Raw genomic sequence first — 19,383 nt, 5'->3', positions numbered from 1 at the left:
CCCCCCCCCATGTCCCACTGCGATACTGTAACATTATGCCCCCCCCCCCATGTCCCACTGCGATACTGTAACATTATGCCCCCCCATGTCCCACTGCGATACTGTAACATTATGCCCCCCCCCCATGTCCCACTGCGATACTGTAACATTATGCCCCCCCTCCATGTCCCACTGCGATACTGTAACATTATGACCCCCCCCCATGTCCCACTGCGATACTGTAACATTATGCCCCCCCCCATGTCCCACTGCGATACTGTAACATTATGACCCCCCCCCCCATGTCCCACTGCGATACTGTAACAGTATGCCCCCCCCATGTCCCACTGCGATACTGTAACAGTATGCCCCCCCATGTCCCACTGCGATACTGTAACAGTATGCCCCCCCATGTCCCACTGCGATACTGTAACAGTATGCCCCCCCCACCCATGTCCCACTGCGATACTGTAACAGTATGCCCCCCCCACCCATGTCCCACTGCGATACTGTAACAGTATGCCCCCCCATGTCCCACTGCGATACTGTAACATTATGCCCCCCCATGTCCCACTGCGATACTGTAACATTATGCCCCCCCCCATGTCCCACTGCGATACTGTAACATTATGCCCCCCCCATGTCCCACTGCGATACTGTAACATTATGCCCCCCCCATGTCCCACTGCGATACTGTAACATTATGACCCCCCCCCCCCCCCATCTCTCACTGCGATACTGTAACATTATGCCCCCCCCCCCATGTCCCACTGCGATACTGTAACATTATGACCCCCCCCCCCCATGTCCCACTGCGATACTGTAACATTATGCCCCCCCCCCCCCCCCCCCCCCGAAAAAAGTTACCTGACACGGACCAGCTGATCTGGCCATTTCTGACAAGTTGTAAATAGCTCTCTAAGGTATGTAATGACTGACATGACAAGAGGAACTGATGATGCACTACCCAATTTAGAAATGTCACCTTGTGCATTCTACTATCGCAGGTTTTAAGAGTAAGTTGAAAGCCCGACTGAGTTCCTAAACATTTTTTATTTTTTTTTAAAGGCCCCAACATTTTTGAACCACCTCGTTAAGAGACCATGCCAAAGCAGCTGATTACAGTGGTAAGTCAGGGAGGAGCAGACAGGACAGGGGGGGCTGGTCTGGGGGATTGCACATGTCTCCCCATTGAACTTCCTCATAACTGCAGTTTTGGATGACCGGTGGAACTCATTCCTCCCCAGGGGGTCAGGGAGCCGGATTCCACAGTGACTCGTCGTTTCGAGGGGGCGTGGCCTATCCTGAGGCATGGCAGACAGCTGCTCTGCCTGGCAGGGACCACAGCGGTGACATCACGCCCTGGGATATTTTAAAGAGGGCCCATGAGCTGGGGAGCGAGCTCGGAGTGGACAGACCACCATCAACAGCGCACCGTGAGGGTTGTATTAGTGTTTTCAGGAGCTCCAGAGAGAAGAGTCGAATTCCCACCGGCCACTTTGTACGACAACCTGCTCCCTGAGCCGCCCCGCCCCTGATTCCCCCTCTGGGATATGACCTACTAGCCCCTGTTCTTGCAATGCTGAGGCATTGCCCCATGCCCCTTTTCGCATCTTCCAGATCCCGAAAGAAGATGCCCAAGGCCTCTGGGAAAGAGAAGGCCCCCCTGGCAACACCGGAGAGCCAGGCTCTGGACATAGTGGCAGACCCAAAAGTGGTGGTCAAGGTGGCTAAGGAGCCTCCACTGCCCCCGCAGAAAGTGCTAAGGCTCTTCAGCATCAACATCATCACTCAGGGGCTGCCCTTCTGTCGCAGACGGGTGAGTGCTGCCGGGCTTGGGCCCAAGGTGTGTTAAGGGGGGTTGGGGTTTGCCAGATGCTTACAGACATGAGCGAGGAATCTCGCCTGTCACCCACATAAAATGTCAAGGGGTCACTCCGCACCCTGCTGGCTCATCTGAGAGACGGGACTGACGAAAGCAAAACTGTCTGCGGACTAGTGCAACTGTGATTCTGTTTTAGCGTCATGGTCTCTTCCCCGTTTCCTCTTCTGCTGAATTGCACATTGTCAGTCTCTGTGTTGTGTTTGTTGTTAATCAAGGTGACAGTTTTTGTCTCCATCTGACAGAGGTTGTTTGTTTTTTGTCTTTTTGTTTCTGCTCTGGTGACTTTTCTTTTGTTTTTGAAATGTTCAACAAGAGTCTTGTTTCTTCCCTGGGTTGTATTTTGTCAAAGTGAAGCACAGTGGAGGCCGTCTCAAAAATACTTCTGACCTCTGACGCACAAGCCTTCTCAACATGGATATAAACACTGTATCTGGTTAGGAATAACCCCCCCCCCCCCCACCTACTACATCTCTTCCCACTTCAGTCAACAAACAGTCATTTGTTACCTGTACTGTTGTGTCTAGTGTTGTTTCATTTAATCAAGAGATAAGGATAAAAGCGATAGTAAGTGTTGGCACTTGTCCTTGACCTTAAATGCAGTGACACGTTTTATTCTTGTCAAAGCGTTTCATAATATGAAAACTATATTGCCAACACGTGAATGAGCGCAATAGCTTGTCAGTTTGTTACAATACCCTATTCCCCAAGGACTTTTACTAAGGGTTTTGTCACAATTACATTGTACTATGTTGTGTAATGCTAACAAATGCACACTACCCAATCCTTAATCATGTGCCTACTTCAGCAAAAATAGCTTTCAGACAATTTATTTGTATTTAAGTATTCGGTGTCTCTCTAAAACACGGTTTTATGCTAGCGTGTGTCGTGGGTAGACTGCTGGGCGCAACAATGCACTTGTTGACGGAGTCATGTGGTCGGGCAGCCTCGCCCAAAGCGCCGTTCAGGACTCCTACATGTGACCTTAAAAAGGCTGCATGGTATCTCTCTATTTATAGGTTATGTTTAGGAGACGGTGACCAAATGTATTGATCGCAGGGATAAACACCTGGCAGCTTCTGTAGTCCAAGGAAATATTGGTTGTCGATGTTTCAAGAACGTAAAGTTGAACGTTTTATAGGGACAAGTGCATAAAAGACAAAGGCTCTGGATGTCCTCTACCTTCACTAGTCTTTTATTGCTGACGTGTTTCAGTGATGTCATCCGATTAATGGGAGAGGTGCTGCTAGATAGGAGGGGGATTTAGTGAGTGACGGCGAAGACCGTTCAATGATATCGGGCGCGATGGAACGTTACACCTCGACAACTGGCCTGCGGCTTTACTCCTTAAGCCGTTGTAATGTTTCGGGGAAAAAATGGGCGTAGGAAAATGACTTGTCGTCTTTAGGCAAGCATATCCTGCTGCTAAACCGGCTTCCATTTTGCTTTATGCACAGCTTCCGCCATGCTCGTACCAGTCCAGCAACCTTGCACGTACACGCTTTTTATATATATATATATATATGTGTGTGTGTGTGTGTGGCGCACTGCGGCAACAAGTGGAGAAGGTGCACACTTGTGAAAGGCTGACCAAGGCTTAGACTGCCATGTTGAGCTGATATCCTGCCAAATTGAATTGCGGCCCACACAACCTTTTTTCTAGTTGTTCCCCTGTAAGGAATCAGACGTACCACAGCTTTTGTACCCCCTGTCTGTGACGCGGGAAATGTTGGCAGCCCTTGATGGGCAATTTGCACTTTTGTGACATTGTACTGATGTGAACCCTTAAAAAACCCATCAATTGGGGGAATTGAAATGACTATAGCTAACAGCATTGGTATTTTCTTGTCAAATTAGACTGGCACCTCAGTGTTTGGGTGTTGGCTACATCATAGTAAAAATGCCTTGGAGCTTAGACGAAGGGCTCTTTTTATAGGGTTTGCTGATGGAAGGATGGGAGAGGACATGAAAGATTGAGAGAATAAAATTGTCCTCTTTACAACGCTTCTGCAGCTTTCACAGAGGGAGTTGAGGGACAGAGAAGGATGGAGAGAGAATGAGGAGAGGACACAGCTAAAACAGTGACTGAGGAGCCTGCAGCCCTCTCGCTCGCTCTCCCTGCCCCTCCCCCCTCTCGCTCGCTCTCCCCCCTCTCGCTCGCTCTCCCCCCTCTCGCTCGCTCTCCCTGCCCCTCCCCCCCTCTCGCTCTCCCCCCCTCTCGCTCTCCCTCCCCACTTTGTGTCTCCCCCCTCTCCCTGCCCGCTCCATCTATCCCTCTCCCCCTGTCTCTTGCTCTCCCCCTTTCTCTCTCTGCTGTCTGAGATCAAAGCCAGCCACTGGGTAAAACAGCTCAGAGACAAAGGGATCAGAATGGTAATTTGTCCTTCATTAGCGCTGTTTACGCGCTAGCTGCAGGTTCAAAAGCTGAGCCGAAAGGGATCTAAGGGGGTGGCTAGGCAGGATAATATCCACTATGCTGTCTTTCCTGGCCACAGTCAGAATTAAAGATGTTTCTCTTTGTAAGTGTATCGCTCACTGTCCAATGGGATTCAAGTGGCACTCATAATAATCACCATAATAATTTTCACACCGTGTGACTAACAAAAAGGGAGACCAAACTAGGTTCACAGTCAACGCACACATCACAAAGCAGGATGAGCAACTGTCCAGGCATATGATGGCTATAGCCCTTTAACTTGTTTATCTCAGTAGTTGTTTTGGACCCGGTACCCTTGCCCTTTAAAAGACTATGTTTGTGAGGTGATTCTCCCCAAGAATTTCATAAATGCAGAATGTCTTGACCTCCATCCAACAAGTGTTTATTTGTACCGTGTAATGTTTCACATGTGTTGTGGGCTGTGAAATGGTGTGGAGGGTGTTAGAACTGTAAATAAGGTGTCCGGCTGGGTACCTTCTGTGTTCTCTCATTCTCTTGCTCCCTCTTTCTAGTTCATCCCTCCCTTCATTCCTTACCTCCCTCTCCTTTGGTAAGGAATGTTCTATGCCCTGTTTTCTACAACTGCTAGAGAAATTCAGCCTTGATGCTAATTAGGCTTTCAATCTTTTATAGCTGAAGGTGAAATACACCTTTTGGTACCAACCAGACCTAGGCCTCCAGGGGTGCATGAAACGAGACACCCCTGGCACAGGGAACCGAACACGGGAAGAAAAAAAGTTAGTTAAGCCCCCACCTCTGGCAGCCTCCGGATGGTAATTGGTTTATATATTTAAAAAATTTAAAAAATGTAGGATTCCGCCACTGTTGCCGGTCGAGCTTAATCCCTGGCTTCCCGTTGCGAGAGTGCAGTTTCCCCCTCCAAAAGCAGTGCAGCGCCCTCGGCATGCCAACCACTCCTCCACATCAGGGGGTCTTTGCCTTCCCTCTCTACCTCTTTCACTCTCTCCCACTAACTAAAACACAGGCGTACTATCAGCAATTTGCACACATTCCCCCAGTACGATTAACTTTGTAAGACTTTACAGGCTTCCCCTTTTTGTTCTTGAACACCACCCACTAAAGAACAAGTTTATTTTGTTTCTTTGTCACTGTGTTAAAATGGTACCAACTGTGAGGAGAGAGTTCCAGGCCCCGAACTGAAAAACAGTCTAAACTTTGCCACTGGCTGCCTTCTGGAAGAACTTTGTCTCAGTCGACCAAACCGAACAGTAGCTAGGTCCCCCATGCCATGCCCAGTTGTGGGGCTGCTCTTGCTGGTGTGCCACGCAGACTCCATCAGACTCTACTGTGGAGGCAGCAGCTGGCTCCAGTGAATGGAATTGCTGGTATTTCTCTGGTCTCTATGGGACGTTAGAACTTAAGTCCCCGGAGCTTCCGCTTTCGAGAGAGCTCATTCCTCAGAGTCCAAGGAGCTTTCACAAGACATTTCTGTCATTTCTAATGCGACAGTGTTGCTGCTGAGATAATTGCTGAAAAGTTTAGTTATTTTAACAAAAATACGTTCATTAACTTCAGTTAACTGAATACATTATACGTTCCATAGTACGGAGCGATTAGTGATTTGATGTAGTTTGATTATAAAAAAAAATCATGGATTTCGGTTTCGATTATACATTAAATGCATTATGAAATATTGACAGTAAAAAAAAAAATTGTTACATTTTTATGGAAATTCCAAGGTCAATCATTATGAACATTCAATTGCAAAAACATAGAGACAATGGAATATTTTCAGTCAGGTCAATAGAGAAATAGGAAATTACTATGAAATAATCAAATATTTAAATTGTGTAGGTTTTTTTTTATTTTATGACTTGATTTTTTTTCATTCCTTAATGTCATCATCATCTCTGCTCAGGGAATAGCAGCCAGCCAGACCATCTAACGTTATCTCTGTGCTCCCCATACTGTACGGGTCTTAAGTCATCCTATTTAGCTAGGCTAGCCTGACAAAATAATTTTTCTGGTTCCTCAAAGTAGATGAGGCATACTTTCACAAACGGTCTCTATCCCTCTCGTCTCTATCCCTCTCGTTGTTGTGTACATTCCTCTCGTGCGTTCCGTGTGTATCTAACGTAACGTAGCATGCGTAAATGTATCTCTGTCCAAGCCGGAAAGAACAGGTGCAATGGATTTTCTTAACTCTATTTCTTGTACTGCATTGTTGTTTAAGAGCCTAAGTAAGCGTTTCACGACAAGGTCGTATGTATTCAAATTAAATTCAAATTAAGTTAATTGTAGTTAATTACCAGGTTTCTGCACTGAACTAGGTTGAATATTTGCTTAATGCAATGCAAATCTAATCGTGAATGATTAGATTTCTCTCTCAAGAAACGGCACGTTGGGCTCACACACAATTCCTTAATGGAATTCGAGCAATTGAACAGACATCGGTCTATTAGTTGTTTTAATAACCCCACCCAAAAGAAAACGACATCTTGGTTAATCGCTCAGCAATAATGTTACTTAACATTTCCTTTGTAATAGCTTAGCAATAATGTTTCTCTTGAAATGTAGGCACACAAGCTTAAATACGGTCCTTGTCTGAGGATATCTCCAGGATCTTTTGTATCGTCCTTCAACTCTGTCAATCTCCTGACATAAATAGCATAGGGACTTGGCTTGAGTTTCCAATTAAAATGTGCCAACATAGGTTACACAAACCTCGTTTGCCAGGCCGGAACAGGCATCCAGCTGTTGATGGTTATCGGGAATAAGACTTACAGTGCATTTGAGACTTGGTTTTAGTTTCCTGGCTCATCCTGCTGCCATGCCATTTTGGGTAAGATGATCTGGACCTGCCCATTACAGCTATGTGTCCTGTCCCCTGCCACCAGCCAGGGCCATTTGCTGCTTGGACTTTCGCTCAGCATAGGCTACAACTTTCCCTAGAGACTCTGATATCAAGTGCAAGGCGGATGAGCTAATAGCTAGATCTCAAAAGCCACGCAAGGAAACACTTTGCTTTTTTGTCCGTTATAAATCCATTCTTTGCCTTTCTTCAAAGTAGTCTTGTATTGCCTAACGGGTACATGTAAGCTGTTGTGGATTTAGCAGTTAATCAGCCAAGTATGTAGTATAAAACAAGATGTTGTAACTGAGTGCTCATATGGCCTAATTGTTTGTTTGTAAGGTTGTGTCTGTGTATGTGAAGCAGGGCGACGTGACACCCTTGGTAGGTGCGGCCTACGATGCATGCTGCAAGCCAGGCGCAGATTGCAACCTCGCTGTCATGTCTTCGGTCACATTTCAAGAACATTTCCATTTCCAAGAGTGTTGGATAAAAGGGATATGAGATGGCACCAATTTTAGGCTGTTAAATTCAACTTCGCCAGCGTGCTGTTTGTATACTGTATATGCCCTTGCGTGCTAACTGCTAGGCACTACTTTGTGTCATTCATCATACTTTCAAACAAGTTATTTGCAGAGAAAGCACAAGAAAAGTTTGCACCTTTATGCCAACGAAGAGATGTTGAGAAAAGCCCACAACAGGCCTTAGAGATCAGTGCACTGCCAGTTGACTCCCTTAACTCCCTCACGCTCCTCCCAAGACTCCAATCTCTGCGGTGGATTATTTCTCAAATCCATCTTCTGGTAAACACATTTACCAACTTCTTGCCGGTCTGGCCCAGCCATGTATTAAGTAAGGTGCCTGCGGCGGTCGGTCCAGATAAGACTTTTTGGATTTGAGGAGCTTCACCCTGTACTCATTTGGTGCTACATAGATCACAATGGGACTCGCAATCCCTTGACTCCGCATCATGGCCCACCGAAGCAATCGGCTCCTCGCCGCGTCTCTTTAGCGGCCCCATTCACGTTATTGCAGTTGACAGCAAGGTGTCATTGCAGGAGAGATGTCGTTAAAATGGAGGGCCTGGAGAAGCACTGAAGATGGTATATTTGCTGATGCAATAGACTGCGAGACAACAGGGCTTATGCTGGAATAATAAAGCACCCTACATTACCACTCCAAGACTTGCTTGCTGAGTTCTTGCTTTCTTTTTGGAGGAATTATTACAAATGTAGCTATTTGTTTCTATTGTCAGTATTGTGTCACGCTTCAACATGATGACCTTATAAATGTACTCTGCCACTGAGGACCGCATTCACAACTTCACGCTCTCCCCACACACTAGAAATCCAAGGTCCCTCCGACTAATCCGCCTGTCTATTCCCTGACAAGTAGAATAGGTTACAGAGTATTGAACAGACCCGTACGCTTGTTTTTACTCTGTATCCTGCTGGGCGGTGACACAGCTTTGAGCAGAAGATGAAACACAGACTCCCAGAGCGGTGTTGCTCTCACAGGGGGAGCCCCCTGTTACGTCCATTCAGTGGGCCTCGTGGTGTAAGACATGCCCTCGGCGACAGGGTCAGCCACTGGGCAGTCGGTCCGTTGTATCTGCAGTCTCTCCTTCCCCGACAAGTTAACTAGAGATAAGTGCTATCTGGGTGCTCTTTATGGCACCCTCGCCCACTTCTAATCCTTCAGTGTACATCTTGTCATTTTTCTATTACAGATTATACTCTTTGAAGGCTGTTATTCATCGCCCTCCAGCTCTAAATGCCCTTTTTTCCATTATCAGTAGACAATCCGGTCTTCGCTCACAAACTGACCGTAAGTCCCCATCACCAACTAAGTGTTGCAGTGCGATGGATACCCATAGCATTCTGGCTGCGCATCACAACCATCTGTCCTGCTGCTCCTTTGCGCTCTATTAATAGAACCCACATAAGAACAGCTCCTCTCTGCCGGTTATGGCTCAGCTGCTGAAACCCACAACACGTTCGCCTCAGACCTACTGACCTCCCCTTCAGTTCAAAGCCAAGGAAGAAGTGATGGCGAAATGATGTCAAATCATGTCAAAGGGATTTTGTGGGGCATGGACTCGTGGGGCGTTCCCCTGGTGTTAGCCATCTTGCTAGCTAGCCTCACTAGCGCCTTCCTCCCTTCCCGCACCTTGGCGTATTTGACCATATCAGTAATATCTATATAGGTGGCTGGCTGCCACGTTCATCTCTGGATTTGTGATCTGGACAGCTGATGCCCGGCCCCGTTCAACCCCCACTCTCTCTCCTGAGGCGAGGACCAGAGCTCTGCTCCCTCACTCCTGGGAGAGGTGCTGGGATTCCATTGCCCTTGGGCTCCAAATAACACTGAAGGGGGGGGGGGTGGATGGGAGGAAGGCATCTGCTCCATGCTATTCTAGGCAGATCAATTCCAGGGCAGAGAGAGGGAGAGCGCCAGCCAGCAGTTCGGCCCAACCAAGCTGTTCTGTCCCCCACTAAGAAAATGAAGAGGCAAGGGTTCGGTAGCCAGGGTGGACGGTCGGTTTTCGTTTTTCTGGTTTGTAGCAGCAGTCTTATCGAATCATCTGTTTAATTTCACTTCCTCTTGACCTGATTTTTGTTTGATTTCCTCTAATCTAATCAACCAATACGAGTTTTCTGTTCTGTTTACCCACAACGAATCATGGTAAACAAACACTGTTCCTTATCAGTCAATGTTCATCAGAGTGTACTGGAAAACATTGACTTGTTTCCGAGTACTTCAACATAAATGAGCCTGGTCATCATTGATGACGCGGCGATCTCTCTCGCGTGCATATCTTGCATGTCTCGACACTGTGGCCTTGTACAGGTGAATATGAGTTCTCTCTCTAAACTCTGCATGCATTCGTCTTTCCCGTGGTATGCTGTACGTGACGCAGTGTGACCAAGACCTGCTCAGTAGGCTCACGACCGACTGGTCCAGGTCGCAGTTCAGTCACGGCCCTTCCCACCTGCAGCAGGGCTGCCTGGAGGCACTGACATTTCCCACGGCAGGCGGGGGCAAGAGGGGTTAAGAAGAGACGTTCTCCTCCCTCAGGAATGTGTCACAGGGCCTAAGCATCGCCGTGTTCCTCAGAGAACGGAGAGAAACTGAAGTTGGGGTGGCAGCTTTAAAACCCCTCTACACGCACGCAGATACACACTGCTCTGCTTCTCAGTTGTCGTCTCTGGTGTACAGTACCTCAGGGTCTACTCACACATACTCTGCAGACCAAACTGAGTCATCATTACCAACAACTAAGCCTGAGGTTAAACAAGACTGCGCTGTCGTAGCCTGTTTTCTCCTTGCTGCTTCACTAACAGCTTGTTTGGGAGTCTGTTTTTGAAGTGAGTCAGAGGCGTAGCGTATCGGGGCCCCTGCACCTCGCCTGTGATCTAGTATTGCTAAGCACTTGTGTCAGGAGCCACACGGGGCCGAGCTGCTCTAGAAGTTTGGGGATATTTGGGCGTTGTGTTTGTGCCGGCGTCTCTAAGCTGCCAGCCTGAACCCAGAGTGGCTAAGCTACCCTGTCGCCTCTTTTCCACCGAAACTGGACTGTTTATTTTCAATGAACAGTTTCCAAGGAACCGATGCTATGCTTCTCACTGGGCCCCTCGCGCCACAGCTCTCACTCTAACAGTGTGTGTGTGTGTGTGTGTGTGTGTGTGTGTGTGTGTGTGTGTGTGTGTGTGTGTGTGTGTGTGTGTATATATATATATAAAGAGAATCAATCTTCCTCATTGATCAGTTGTCTCTGGCTTTGATGGCCGTGTGGCCGAGGGACAACAGACCCCCCCCCCCCCCCCCCCCCCCCCCCAATTATAGATTTTTCTAATTTGTATAATTGTGCCTGTGCACCACTGCCCCTACTCCCCACCTCCACAGCCTTGTGTTCTGGGCTGGGATCCCATGGTTGGAAATGTGAGCTGGTTAAACGTCTGTCTGGTCCTCCTTTCCAAGCCTCAGGATCTGCTGCTACTCCCCTTTTAAAACCCACCCACCCATCTCTCTGTTGCTCTGGCTTGCGCGCCTAGCCGGCACGTAATTGGGTCGTCAGCAGCAGTCGGACGCAGCCGGTGAATAGATAGCCAACCGGCCGGCTGTAATTGATGCGGCTGTCTGCATGGTTTGTTTAATCTGTGCATAACCCCTCCGTCTCTCGCTCTCTGTGTGTGGTCCCCCTGGCGCTGCTCTGAGGGTGCAGGTGCTGAGCGTTAGAGAGACATGCCAAAAGAGAGATGCAGAGCGAGAGACTGAGACTGAAGGAAGGATAAAGAGAGGGGGAGGGAGAGAGTGGTGGGCATTTCTTAGGCGAAAGGCTTAGATGCAAGACATAGCGGTCATAGGATCCTGTGAGCTATGAGCTGGCAGGCGATGTTGCCTCTACCCCTCCCTGCCCTCTCTCCCTCTGCTCACTCTTTCTCTCCTCGCTCCATCTCAATTTAATTTAAGGGGTTTTATTAGCATGGGAAACCAATGTTAACATTGCCAAAGTAAGTGAAATAGATAATAAACAAAAGTGAAATGGACAATAAATGAACAGTTACACTCACAGAAGTTCCAAAAAGAATAGAGATTTCAAATGTCATATTATGTGCAAATAGTTTCTCTCTCTCTCTCTCTCTCTCCCCGCCACCCTCAGTGAACCCACTGTAGAGGGCAGCCAGGCTCAGCATTGTTAGTAATAAAGATAGCCTTGCACAGCGGAGAGAAGCACAGCAGAATATAGAGAGGAAAGAGGAGCGTCATTGCTTGTTCTGTTGTTGCAGACGGCTGAAACTCCAGTGTATTGCACAGACTAAAGAAAGACTAAACGAATACCTCCGGGCGGTTTGTTCAAGGAGTGGAGAGCCTTTGTTGCTTGAATGAGTGTGTGATTTGGAAGGAGTTGGTTTTGAACACCGGTACTGGTCAGTCCGGGTTGGCTCATATTCTGTCAAATATCTCCTATAGTGGGTTCAGTTCACCCATTTGTCAGGCTCACTGCCTCGTCATGCCTGTCACCAGCGCTGGTAATGACCCTCCATGCCTCGGCTAGAGTGGAGCTGATCCCCAGTATCAGATGAGCTCCCACCCATTCAGTGGTACCAAACTAGTTGAGACCAGTCGTTAATGCTCAAAGGTCATTCATGTGAAGTATAGGCTAGTCGTAACTTTCTACGCCTTCAACCGTACTCGAGTCACGCGTCACATCCACCACGGTTCAGTGGCACCGAACGAGTCGTGACTGACGTCGTTAGTGAAGTGTAGGCTGACTTTTAGCCCACGGCTTCACCCTCACCCCGCCCGTAACTTTATTCGTGTCTGGCCGCCATGCTAGTGTCTCTGGGTTTGCCTGCTAAGGGCTCTGCGATGAACAGCTGGACAGCCAGTGGTTTCTGCAGCACAGGCAGAGTCTGGTGCCAGCTGGTCCGCCATCTTGGCTCTGGCATACGGAATGCGTGAACGCAGGACCCTATCGAACCTTGTAGTATGATTTCTGTGATATCTCATAGACTTAATACAGGTTTGGATTATTTTACTATACATTGATATCTAAACTATGTTTATGCTACAGTGTGAAAATTGACACAATTTCATTTTAGTTGAAAAGAAACCGTGTAGGAAAAATACATTTTATTTACTGGGTTCTGTTGAATAGTGCCTCGCCCACTCCGCTAACAAAACACAGTGCCCTGTAATGCTCTTCACACATTGAGGCTTTAGAAAAAGAAGGGGCTCCTTGGAGCCTGCCTTGCTCCTCCTGGTCCTGCACATGCATATGAAGTGGCTCTTTATTACCCTTTACCCTCGGTGCTTAAGACGTCACTACAGACACCCTGGTCCGAATCCAGGCTGTATCACAACCGGCCGTGATTGGGAGTCCCATAGGGCGGCTCACAATTGGCCCAGCGTCGTCCGGGGTAGGCCGTCATTGTAAGAACGAATGTGTTCTTAAACCGATTTGCCTAGTTAAATGAAGGTTAAAAATGTAAAAGCTTTTTTTATTTTTGTTTCTGCTTTTAATACCGCTAGTTGAGTGTCCTTGGAAAGAGTGTGTGTGTGTGTGTGTGTGTGCTCTCACATTGTATTAGTTAGTCGGCATCCCTGGATGTGAAGGAGCACTTTAAGGGGCCTTGTGGTTGTCTAGTCCTCAGATGTACTGCGTATTCATTCTGGGTACAGACAGACCTCTCACGCTTCCATCGATCTCCACATGTCCTCTACCGACGTGTCTAGAACTGAAGGCCTCCTAAGACTAACGTTTAGCATGCAGAGGGAAACCAATGGGTACAGGGACAATGTTAATGTCTCTGTTAGAAAGAATCGAGGCAGAAAGGCAGACAGAAAGTTGTTGCATGTCGTGATAAAGTAAGGAACGACTTATCCACGGAAACGCAATGACTCATGAGGATTTCGTGGCTGCCGTAGTTAGCGGACTCACACACACAAACACACGCACAGTTAGCTGACCATGTTTTGAAGACGTTGGAAACCCGAGGTCTCTTCTCACATTTGATTATAACCGTGTATCATGTGGGAGATGTTACGCCAGGCTCCAAATTCCCCCCTATTTATAAACCCTGCGCAGTTTTAGAAATGTCTCCCCTTGCCCGGGCTCGCTGTGCCGTCCACCTCCCCGTCTGAGAGACCTCCGTCATCACCCAAGTAAAGGCAAGCGGCGCATCGCATCTCTTCAGTTCAGAAGGCCACGGGTGTGTCCCAAATGGCACCGTATTCCCTGTATAGTGCTCTACATTTGACCAGTTCCCTGCTCAAAAGTATTGCACTACAGGGAACAGGGTGCCTTTTCAGACGCACCCCAACTCCCACATCTCTTTAGCAGCCTGAACTTTGTCCACCTCCACCATTGCCTGCCTACCCAACCAACCAGGCCTTCCTTCCAGCACGTCTTCTCTCCAAACTTGTTACTCAAGCTCCCTGTCCAATTAAGGACAGCTTCCCCCTGCCCCCTCTTGGCTTTCGCTGTATTTAATTATACATAACATCAAGGCGCCCAGGCACAGGGGGGAGATGGATGTGTTTTCTATGTAAAAGCGAGTCGCCAGCCTCTCACTAATGTAGCTCCGGTGACTCAGCCGGCTATTAATAGGACCCTGCCTGTCAGTTCCTTCAGCCCTCAGGCTTTGTGTGCAGTGTTACAACAATGCTCATCGTCCAACCGCTCTCCTCTGCCGTACTGTAGCGGACCGTCCTTGGCAGCAGGGAAGACTGACCACACGTTGGCATGACGGCCGTCGTTGTCGTGTCACAGTGCAACATTCGTCTGCGACTAAGTTGAGGGACTGGCGTTTTTGCGTATGAGTGACCCCATCTGTTGGAAGACTAGCCGAGATCAAGGCAGCCATTTAAACCCCACCAATACCTATCCACCGCAGGGACTAGTTGACAATCCTGACCTTGTCTAAGGTCCGTTTCCTCACCGTCAGGTTCACTTGTGTTTTACATCGACTTTCTGACCCTTCATCACAACAGCCCTTTTCGCCGTGTTAGAGAAGGGGACATTCCCACTATGCCCACTGGGGCCATTTCCAGTAGCTGGACTGTTTAGGGAACGCTGTGGACCTTAGATCCTGGCCCCGCCAGGCCAGTAGATTGATGAGGAAGAAGTTCCGAGCAGCCGCTTGTTGCCGTGTTTTAAAAAGTCAGGTCAGGAGACGTCTGGAAGAGGGAAGAACATTCTCTGAGGAAAACACACCAGCCAAGGAAGAATGGAGGAGGATAGGATATGCAACTTCATGGACTGTATGCCAAGGCAACCCTTTCACACCTCTCTCCGTCGCGTCTAGGGGCATTTCTGTTGTGTGTTGGTTGTTACTGCAGACAACTTGCGCTGTCCGTATTTCCATAGAAAATCATTCTGGTTTAGTGGTACAGTGACACAACTCTCTCACGTTTACAGACTCAAGGGCACACAGGACCCACTTCGTCATTCGAGTTTGGATAGCCTTACAGTTTACTGAGGGAGGAGGAATGCAATTACTTTCACCCCCCATTTTACCCCTTTTTCCCGTTCAAAGCATCGTACTGAGCAGAGGGGCGAGAGCTGCATGTTAGAGTATTGACTGTGTCCGTACGTAGGTCCAATGGCTCCCTCTCTATTCTCCCACACAGTCCCCACCCGCTCCCACTCTCTCCTTCACCCTCTCTCTCTCTCTCCTTACCACATATTACCCCTCCTCATCCTTTCTCTCCTTCCTTCCATCCCTCTCTCTATGGACTTGTCTTATCTCCGGCCAACAGCACCCCGATCCTCCCTTTCCTGTGGACTGGGTGGGCTCTTCATTAGCCGTAGCTTAATGGAGTCATTCAGTCTCTAACCCCAGGATGAGGCTGACTTTATTTCTGAATGCCTCTGCGTTCCTCAACTGTCCCTGTCTCAAGTGCAGGTTGAACTAGCATTCACAGAAACGACAGACCAACGCTGGGAGTGATTTAATATTGACCTAAAAGTAATTTCTGGGCTTTTTGCTGTGTAATGTGGTTGAGGATTAAGGCTTAAGGGTTTGACAAGTCCTACTGTTACCGTTTCCATTAGTCTGGTCTAATATCCGTAGAGCTCAAACTTACTGAACAAAGAATGTAGCCCATTTGATTGCCGCCGGACTTTTCCAAGTAGCATAATATGCGAACTTCACTGAAACAAAATGTGTTGTGACAGCTGCCAGAAAAATACATCTCTGGGTAGAACAGTTTGTATAGAACAGCTGTAGATGAACTCTGCTTGGTAAATCCTGGCGTTTTTAGTTTTTCTAACAGTGCAGTATGCTGCAGTGCCTTCTCTGAGTGGTTTAGGAAAATGACTTCATCCTCTTCCTCTGCAGCTACTTTCAGATTTCTAGACTCTGGCAGTAGTTCTTCATTAAGATGTCTAATTGGAAGGCTGACAGACTACCTCTTTGCAAGCATACTGTTTGATGCCTGCCAGTTGATTAGCTAGTTCCGCACTGCTCCAGAAAGGAGATTTGCAATGATTAACATTCAACCATGATGAGTGTTTGTCTAATTTGATAAGGCGATAATGATATTACCAATCGATGGATGTCTGCATGCGATTATTTAATTTTTTTCACTCGACGTTCCACTAGTGTTTTGAGACTCACGACTTGGATAAGAGACTTTGCTGCTGGCTTTACTTGTTCAAAGCAGCCATCAAGTAAACACTCTGAGGAGATTTCTTTCAGAAGTAAAATATTCATGGAGCATATTGTTTTGACCATTATTGATGACCGAATGTGAACAGTGCTTTGAAACATTGATGCTATTTATCATTACATAACTGACTTATATGAAACATTCATAATCTCGAGAAAATACCTCTGCCTCCACTGGGTAGATCTCAAACAAAGGCAAACCAAAGGACCTATTGCCAGTGGACAATACTTAGAGCAGAGTTTGTTATGAAGAAGGAGCAATGCAACTGAATGAAGTGTGTAGCTACTACTTAGGCTAATTTAAGAAATCATTTCAGTATCACTTTGTTTGGGTCTCATCTTGTTGATCTGAAGAGACTTCTGTCACTGTTGTGAAGACTTCTAGCTCTCATTCTTCTCCCAGGAGCCTAGATTGACATTTGCTGCACTCTCGCGCTGTGCTCAGTCAAAATGTATGACTGGTAGTGCAGCTCTGGGTCGTAAAAGCTTTGGAAGTTCGAGCATTCTGAAAAGGATTGCCTTTTCACACAGTGTTAGGACAATGCTCTATTAAGAGTCACCCTAGATGCCATTTTGTGGTCTCTGCGTGATCTGAAATTGAGGGTGGTGTCCCTATGGGTGATTGGTTCATCATAGCCCTCTGCATCGCTCAGTCTCCCTTTGTGACAGCACCCCGATTACTCCCCTTGTTTTACTACTCACCACTTCAAGGAACACATTTATCTGGCCCCAATGAGTTTCCCCAGTAACTTAGAGCAAGCTATTTCTTCAAGGTCATATGTGAGTCATTTCTGCCCAGTGCCCACCCTCCCTTAAACCCCTTCAGGGAGAAGGATCACTCTTACTATCCATTTGAAAAATGTTTCCTATTTTGGGCCTCCCGAGTGGCGCTGTGGTCTAAGACACTGCATCGCAGTGCTAGCTGTGCCACTAGAGATCCTGGTTTGAGTCCAGGCTCTGTCGCAGCCGGCCACGACCGAGAGACCCATGGGGCGGCGGACAATTGGACCAGCGTCGTCCGGGTTAGGGGAGGGTTTGGCCGGACGGAATGTCCTTGTCCCATCGCGCTCTAGAGACTCCTGGGCCGGGCGCATGCGCGCTGACACGGTCGCCGGGTGTACAGTGTTTCCTCCGACATATTGGTGCGGCTGGCTTCCAGGTTAAGCGGGCATTGTGTCAAGAAGCAGTGCGGCTTGGCTGGGTTGTGTTTTGGAGCACGCACGGCTCTCGACCTTCGCCTCTCCCGAGTACGTACAAGACTGTAACTACCAATTGGATACCACAACATTGGGGAGAAAAAGCAGTAAAAAATAAAATAGTTTTTCCTTGTGGTCTATTCAACCATCAGATTGCAATAGTTATAGTTAGCAATAGTGAGAGTCCTGCAATCTGTATTCCAGTAAGTCCTATCTATCTTAGGCTGTGCCAAGGTTCTATCTATCTTAGGCTGTGCCAAGGTTCTATCTATCTTAGGCTGTGCCAAGGTTCTATCTATCTTAGGCTGTGCCAAGGTTCTATCTATCTTAGGCTGTGCCAAGGTTCTATCTATCTTAGGCTGTGCCAAGGTTCTATCTATCTTAGGCTGTGCCAAGGTTCTGTCTATCTTAGGCTGTGCCAAGGTTCTAGCTATCTTAGGCTGTGCCAAGGTTCTAGCTATCTTAGGCTGTGCCAAGGTTCTAGCTATCTTAGGCTGTGAAACTCCCGCCTTGTACAGAGATCAGAGGAGGCGGATGCTGTCTCTTTGGCCGCCCCTGCCTTTTGGAAAGTCATTGGAATCACTAAATACCCTGCGGTCAGTCAGGCAAGATGTCAGCCAGCCAGGCTGGGCAATCAGTCAGGCTCTGTGCAGACCAGGTCCCCACTGTCAGCCCCTGGGGGGCCATACTGTACACCCTGGTGAGAATTCTCCCTCTCAACAAACACTGGACTGAATGTTCCCTCTATTCTTTGAAAATGAAATGTGGTTTGTTGCCAGTGAGATGCAAAAAAACTCAGAAAATCCATCTGAGGTGCAATAATGTGACTGATGGCTTAATTTGCTATTTGACAGATTCATTGTTGGTCTGTTGGAATGGATGTCACCTGAAGAAGTCTCTTCCCAAATATGACAAAAGTTTATTTCAGTCAGCGATGGACACGTATTCATTTCTCACACTTTGTGATTTCTTCACACCCCAACTGAATAGCTTGTGCTAAACCATCTGTTTTCCTTTGTTTGTTAATCACTGTGCTTTAAGCGCATTCTGGAACGTTCCTACTCAAGTGGCCTGCTTCCCCCCCCCCCCCCCCCCCCCCCCCAAAAAAACTCCTTTCTCCGTTCCTCTCCGCATTCAAATGGGACCATTAGTATGGAAAGCACCGCCTCCTCTTGTTTATTTGGATGTACTCTGATGATTCCCAACCAACCCCACGCTTTATCATTAAGACAGACAGTCTAGAGCTGATATCCAAAATAACAACGTTAAGCCGGCGCAGTCCAAGTCACTGTGTCATTACTGAGTCTACGGTTATGAGTCGGAGCGATTTCAAAGGAAGTTTGCTCGTCATCAACCCGTATAGAATAGCAATAGTTCACTGTTTTCATAGTTCTTGTTTGAGTCGTTTAACCTCTCTGTGGATCATGACGATTTGTCCCAGTCTTCTGGCATAGCTCAGACTCTTGTCTCCTATCTGATTCACTACTGCATGATGGGAATCTGGCATGGTGTATTTGTTCTAAGAAGCAGTCTTGCACGGATATTGTATCACTGTGCCGTTTGTCACACACTGCGTGTAGTTGTCTGGTCGTCATTAGGGCTGAGAATTGCCAGGGACCTCACCATTCAATATTATCACTATACTAAGGTGCCGATACGATATGCATTGCGATTCTCATTATTCTATATGTTTTGCGATCCGACACGGATTTTATTGCGATTCGATGTTCCAAATGTATTGCTCACCATATGTCTGCTGCAGAGAGACGAGAGAGAGAGACATGAGAAAACAAGTTTTGTCATGGAAATAAATGTGCTGAAAACATATTGGCTCCCTATTTTAAAAATAAGATGGAGAACAAGCTATGAAGGGAAAATCCCGGAGTTTTGGAGCAGGTACA

General features: G+C 47.5%; 1 protein-coding gene across 4 annotated transcripts in view; it reads left to right on the top strand.

Annotated features, from left to right (window-relative positions):
- Positions 1-19,383, top strand: part of LOC129841129 (F-box/WD repeat-containing protein 7) — a 202,558-nt gene that overhangs the window by 104,093 nt on the left and 79,082 nt on the right. Inside the window, exon 1 of one of the 4 annotated variants that reach the window (XM_055909248.1) lies at positions 1,461-1,798. The exons of 2 other annotated variants lie outside the window; for them this stretch is intronic. In XM_055909248.1, coding sequence (XP_055765223.1) covers positions 1,559-1,798 — 240 coding nt within the window. In that variant the 5' untranslated portion in view covers positions 1,461-1,558. Of the gene's footprint in view, positions 1-1,460; positions 1,799-19,383 lie in introns of those variants that run through there. One more of the 4 variants, XM_055909247.1, reaches the window with a different exon arrangement.

Source organism: Salvelinus fontinalis, chromosome 42 (genome assembly GCF_029448725.1).
Source record: "Salvelinus fontinalis isolate EN_2023a chromosome 42, ASM2944872v1, whole genome shotgun sequence".
Taxonomy (NCBI): domain Eukaryota; kingdom Metazoa; phylum Chordata; class Actinopteri; order Salmoniformes; family Salmonidae; genus Salvelinus; species Salvelinus fontinalis.
This window is presented reverse-complemented; position numbering and strand designations above follow the sequence as displayed.